General features: G+C 36.4%; 1 protein-coding gene across 1 annotated transcript; it reads left to right on the top strand.

Moving 5' to 3' along the window:
- Positions 1-307: 307 nt before the first annotated feature.
- Positions 308-942, top strand: LOC138883973 (uncharacterized; the record flags this gene model as incomplete). Its single annotated transcript, XM_070164701.1, has 2 exons — positions 308-590; positions 704-942. Coding segments are annotated over 2 exons (522 nt in total), but the record flags the coding sequence as incomplete, so codon positions are not given.
- Between the last annotated feature and the right edge of the window lie 6262 nt (positions 943-7204).

Genomic DNA, 7204 nt, shown 5'->3' on the forward strand with positions numbered 1-7204 from the left:
AAAAATATAACATTTGTACATACTTCCTCAACAAAATTGGCACACTTTGCAACTCATGTCAGTATTTACATCTAGTTGCTACAGGAAAAAAGTTACTCAAATACAACTTGATACCCAAATGATATATCTGTATACCTTATTGGTGTGTAGTTCTACTGCGCTAATATACCTGAACAAAAATCTTTGCAGAATACAACTGGTGCAGCAATGCAAAATCTGCACAAAATTTCTTAGATTCAACTACAACTAAAAACTACTCTCAAATCCAAAACAAATTCGCTTTTTAAAAATATTTTTTGTCATTCAAATCAATGGTCGCCCTGTTCTTCAACCAAATAGCAACATAGTTCCTTTTTTTGAACGTCGTAACTCCCTTAAAAAGTCACATCCAACAATAACTTTTGTTGTTGTATTACAGCTTACTACCAGTGCTCCTCCTACTTCAAATTGCAGTACTAAAGTTAAAATTTTAGTAACAACTCCACCGATCTCTCCTAAAATGAAATCACCTAGACAACCAGTTATCAAAAGAGGTAATATTGATCATAATGGCTTGACTTCAAGTGCTGAAAATGTTTTGTCTCCGAAAGGTACTGCTAATAAACCAATAACTTTATTGAAGAAGCTTAAGAAAAGCAGTGGGGGAATAACTTCAACCCCTTCTGTGGAGAATTCTTATTGAAATCTTCACCCTCATTGATAGTCGAAGCTCTAGGAAGCATAACAGTAGCAAGAAGGGAACAAGTTGCAACCGCGCAAGTTCAAAGAAAAATAAAAATTGCTCATTATGGAAGAACAAAATCTGCCAAATACGTAGGAAAAATATCTTCTTTTAACTCTTCCTCTCTTTCAGCAGCTAATTCGAATCCTCGAGAGGGAAAAAGGTGCAGTTTTATCACGCCTAATTCTGTTAATTTAAACTCCTATAGTTTTCCAAAATGAAACAAACTGAATATAGATTCCAACATTAAAACGGTTATACCAACATATTGTATTATTGCAATTGTATTCCTAGAACACACTTTTAAAATCTAGCATTTTTACTATCTAATAATGCAAAATACCATACTTCACCCAAAAACTATTAAAATCCTGCCTCAGATTCACTTGATTCACCATGCAATTGTTTGTTCCTCCCATAGTACCATAGTAGTATACCAAACCTAGCTCGAAGACCATCCACATCAAAATTGGCAACAAGGATTGGAAGACCTTCAATAATGTACTCAACAAAGAATGCAACATATACTCCACATTCTCTGAAATAAAATAACTGAATATAATATAAAAATCTATTAGTAGTGAAATTTTTTAATATGAATGAGAAAAACAAAGTAAAAAAAGTAACTATTCTTACAAATTTTGTTGTGTTGGCAGATTTGTAATCAGGTCAATCTCAAATGGATCAGTCAAGTCCCTTCCTATGTGCACACCATTTTATACTACAATATCACTTCTTTGGTTATAAAATTCAATACTAACTAGAAACAGGGGGATCAACACATCATATGCCTTTGCCGCCTTTTGAATAGCTTTTTTGTTATTTCGACTACGTAGAGTGTCATACACATAAAAACATCTCTTATGGAATGATACATATCCCAATATCCAATGCCACCTTTCTGTCAAATTAATTAGAAAGAGGACATGATCAACATGGTGCCATGGAGTGTTGCAATGCATCCTAAATCCTTTCATGTACTCCATGATATCGTCTGATCTATCAATTAAATGATCGTATTTTTCACCTTTTACAAATTCTCTATAAACCCTTTGAATATATTATTAAAAAGAGTATCTGTAGTTGTGACTTTGATTGGCATATTAATTTAATATTTCGCCTTCTTCCTAATGTCACACCTCTCTTTTTCCAAAGGGGATAGGAAGTTTTTCCAATTAAAGTGACATTAATCGAATTGAGATTATTTATATTCAATTTTAGAGTCGCCACTTGGGATAATTTATGACATCCCAAGTCACCGGTTTAAAATCCTAAATCGAGGAAGTTTGACTCTTATTTATGGTCTGCGAACACAAAAATCCGGATAAGGAATTCTGTTAACCCGAGAGAAGGTGTTAGGCATTCTCGGGTTCCATAGTTTTAGCACGGTCGCTCAACTATTATTAATTGGCGTAATTATCTGACTAATGACATGTTTTAAACCTATTATGTATTTTTATCTTTTAACCGCTTTTAATATTTATGAAATTTATTTAAATAAGTCACGATGTCGCACACTTGTCGTTTTGGGATACATTGCAAACCGCGCCACATGAAATACACCCGCAATTTATAACATATTTATTTTATTATTATTCGAAGTTGAGGTCGGGTAACATGAAATGCACACCCGAATTGGGGATTATGTATCGTGACCATGCCACAGGAACCGTACCCATAGTCACGATGGTTATTATTAATCGCGCCTAAAGCAACTAGCGCATTTGACTTATTTTCCTAATCTTTGAGATTGTTGTGATGCCAAATTTATGAACAAGATATTATTGGGGAGCAAATAGGCTAGTTAACATGATCTATTACTTGGCCAGATTCCTTATGGTTCAAGACCCACCTTATGGCACATTCTTATTCCTTGCCAAGAAAGAAACAACTCTAATTTCCCATCTACCCAATTAAAAGCATTTATTCAAGAACCAAGACTACATACATCACAATCGAAATAAAACTAATTAAAACAAAGTAAATGAAAACTAAGAAACACTACTCAAACAACATAGAATCACAAATCAACCAACATATGCACCAAGCTATCATAACAAAATGAAATAAGAATGAAAATTGAGAAATGAGCCGAGGGTCTCCTGGAAACAGCCTCTCTACCCTTCGGAGTAGAGGTAAGGTCTGCGTACATATTACCCTCCCCAGACCCCACTTGTGGGATTATACTGGGTCGTTGTTGTTGTTGTTGTTGGACCTTTTATTGATGAACAAAGCTGAAAATTGCAAATCAATCGGGCTAAATAAAGCAATAATCCTTGGACTAAAACACCAAAATTGCGAACCGGAACCTCGAATCAACACCGAAAATCTCAAACTAAAACGACCTCAATCAAACATTTCAAAGAAAGAGTGCAACAATCACATAGAGGCCATAACACCGATGAAGAGAAAAACAGAGACGAAGATTATTAGTGAAGATCTTACTGTAGTCTTGGATTCCATTAAGGAACAACTAGTAGATTATTTCAATAAAATGTCTACAAAGTCCTTGTATTGGGAAAAAATTGAATTTACATTGAAGGTGACGTGACATGACACGAGGACTGGTCAAATGGTCAAAACATGGTGATCAGTTAAGAGGCACGAGTGACAACAGATACGGGGAAAGGAAAGCTAAATAGGCAAGAGAGACAATTCGAATAATACAAGCTTCGTACCTATTTAGGTCATTTAAAGCCAAGAGATCAGAAGGCATTGAAGACATGGATATGATGACAAAAAGGAGTCCAAATTCAATATGAAATACCCAATACATTAGAGAATTGGTATTAAATAGGAATGATTGTGTAACGTCTTATTTAATGTCATTTATTGCTCATAATTGTCTCATTAAGGCTAAGGTATTACTCCTTTACTTAGGATCAACTATAAAAGGAGGAGGTCAGGTCATTTGTAAGGACAGAGGATACCATTAACATTACATTAAAATACAAACTTATCTACTACTTATTTGTCATTCTCAAAAAGTCTATTTATTTTTCGTCTCCTGATTATCAGTAGCCCGAATTTCTATTTGTCTTTAGCTTTGACCAAAGAATCATATTTTTGGTTAAACAAATTGGTTCCGTTACCGAAAAACTGATAATCTTTTATTTGAAGCTACATTTTATTCGTCTTTTATCAACATGTCAAACAACAACAACAATAATAGTGATAACACATTGGTAAACCATGAAAATCAAATCCATCAAAATCAAGGTGACCTACCGAACATTGACGTGGTTCCCTCTCCTCCAGATTCACCACGTCAATCTCGTGAAGGCACTCCTGCTCCTGAATCCCGTGCTGATCAACAAGAACAATCTGAACACTTTGAAGGAGGTACAAATGAAGCTTTACAAAAACTAATTGATGCACAGGTCGGCAAAGCTCTTCAGGCTCTAGTTAGTCGATTGCCTGCTGCATCACCCACACCAACTCCTAATAATAATAAATTGGAGAATCCCCATTCTGGTCTTGTTAATTCTAGAAATGGAGGAACCACCAGTGAACCACAGGAAGGGGGACCAGGTAATTCAAATAATTCCTATTTGCAAAATTTAGTACTAACCTTGCAGAAACAGATTAAGGAACAAAATGAGCGTATTGAGCAAATCCCTGGAGTTCCGCCTGTAATAAAGGGAGTTGACATGGACAAATACTCACAACAACCTTGGAAGCCAAGTGCTGCTCCCCTTCCAATTCCGAAAAAGTTCAAAATGCCTGACATCCCGAAATATGATGGTACTACAGACCCACGTGACCACGTGACTGCATTTACAACAGGCGTGAAAGGCAACGACTTGACCAAACAAGAAATTGAATCAGTACTGGTCAAGAAATTTGGAGAAACACTCACCAAGGGTGCATTAACCTGGTATTCTCTTTTATCTGAAAATTCTATAAATTCTTTTGCTGAGCTTGCAGATTCTTTTATTAAAGCACATTCGGGAGCTCAAAAGGTTGAGAAAAGAATGGAAGATATTTTCAAAATCAAACAAGGGGATTCAGAGTTGCTCAGAGACTTTGTTGATAGATTCCAGCGTAAAAGAATGACTCTACCCCGTGTACCTGACAACTGGGCTGCAATAGCTTTTGCAAGTAATTTAAATGACAAAAGTTCTGAAGCCACGAGAAGACTCAAAGAAAGCCTTCGAGAATTCCCTGCAACCACGCGGAATGATGTTTACAACAGGTATAGTACGAAGCTACGAATTGAAGAAGATACCGTACCTAAGTTTCATCATAAAGAAAGGGGCGGTTCCAGAAGATCAGAAACCGAAAAAAGATCAGGTAAAAACAGGTACGATCCATATATGGGACCTGCAGGAAAAGACTCACGGTCAAAGCAAGATAGCCAACAATATGATCAAAAATCAAGGAACAGGGACTCTGGTTCTTCATCAAGATTTAGAAATAAACAGACAAGAGTCACGAGATGATGATAGAAGTTTAAAGGCACGGTTCGGCGGATATAACTTTAATGTCACTACCTCCGAGCTCGTGGCTGTTTTGAGAAGCATGGGAGATAAGGTACGGTGGCCAAAAGAGATGCGGTCAAATCCAAATAGACGTAATCCAGATTATTGGTGCGAATTCCACAATGATCACGGGCACAAAACTTCAGAATGTAGATTCTTGCAGAGTGAAGTGGATCATCTATTGAAGCAAGGGTACCTCACTGAGTTATTTAGTGAAAAAGGTAAACAAGCCTATATGAAAAATAGGCAAGAGCCACCAAAGCCTCCTTCACCCAAGAGAACAGTGAATGTGATAAGTGGGGGAGAAGATATTCACGGCATAACCTGCACAACCTCCAACAAGGTTTCTAAAGTAACAATTACACATGGGAAACGAGTACGACATGTTTTAGAAAATGAAAGTATTTCATTCGATGATGCAGATACCGAAGGAGTGATAACTCCACATAATGACGCACTGGTAATATCTTTACTTGTACATGATACTAATGTAAAACGAGTTTTGATTGATCCAGGGAGTTCCGTAAATATTATACTACTAAGGGTATTACGTGAAATGCAAGCTGAAGACAAAATGATACCCAAGGCGCATACCTTGTCAGGCTTCGACAATTCAAGTGTGGTAACAAAAGGAGAGGTAATTCTAACAACTTTTGCTGCAGGTGTTGTTAAAGAAATTAAATTTCAGGTAGTTGATATGGAAATGACCTACAATATGATCATGGGGAGGCCTTGGATCCATGATATGGATGTTGTTCCATCAACTCTACATCAGGTTGTTAAATTTCCATCACCGTGGGGGATTTGTCAAAATTGAGGGGATCAGCAAACAGCCAGGACTATCAATGCTGTAACAAATACGAGCACTGTAAACAAAGAAAAATAGCAATTACAAGAAACAGTTGAAGGTGCCTGCAATCAAACCTCAACTGAGCAAGAGAAAACAAATTTAGACTCGAGACCTGATACAATTCAAGAACCTGAGGAGAATGAAAATATCAAAACAACCATCGAGAACTCGAGGCTGTGATATTATTTGAGCATTGGCCTGAACGGAAAGTTTATGTTGGAGCTAATTTAAACTCAAACATGCGAGACATGTTAATTGAATTTCTAAAATCTAACGTGGACTATTTTGCTTGGTCCAATGCTGACATGACAGGAATACCACCGGATGTGATGACTCACAAGTTAAACGAAGACCCATCCTTTACACCAATAAAGCAAAAGAAAAGAAAGCAAGGGGCTTTCAAAAACCAGGTGATTCAAGATGAGGTCCAAAAACTACTAAAAATTGGGTCAATCCGCGAGGTAAAGTACCCTAATTAGTTAGCCAACACAGTTGTTGTACCTAAGAAAAATGGTAAGTGGCGAGTCTGCATAGATTATACAGATCTTAATAAAGCTTGTCCAAAGGATTCTTTTCCTTTACCACATAAAGATCAATTAATTGATGCCACTGCAGGACATGAACTTTTAAGTTTTTTAGATGCATATTCAGGGTACAACCAAATTAAAATGGACCCTAGGATGAAGAAAAAACTTCTTTCATCACAGACAGAGGGACTTACTGTTATAAAGTAATGCCCTTTGGTCTCAAATATGCTGGGGCAACCTATCAAAGGTTGGTCACCAAAATATTCCAGGAACATTTAGGAAAGACAATGGAGGTATATATAGACGATATGCTCGTCAAAACCCAGCAGTCTCATGATCATATTTCTCATCTATCTGTAACATTTGAAATTTTGCGAAAATTTAATATGAAACTCAACCTAGAAAAATATGCATTTGGAGTTTCATCAGGTAAGTTTTTGGGTTTTCTTGTTTCTAACCGTGGTATTGAGGTAAATCCTTCTCAGATCAAAGCAATACAAGAAATCCTTGATATCCTTACTAATAAAAAGGAAGTTCAAAGATTAACGGGAAGAATTGCAGTTTTGGGGAGATTTATTTCCAAATCTTCAGAAAAATGTTTTAAGTTTTTCTCTGCACTTAAAAA

The sequence above is a fragment of the Nicotiana sylvestris genome, chromosome 12 (assembly GCF_000393655.2).
Source record: "Nicotiana sylvestris chromosome 12, ASM39365v2, whole genome shotgun sequence".
Classification (NCBI taxonomy): Eukaryota; Viridiplantae; Streptophyta; class Magnoliopsida; order Solanales; family Solanaceae; genus Nicotiana; species Nicotiana sylvestris.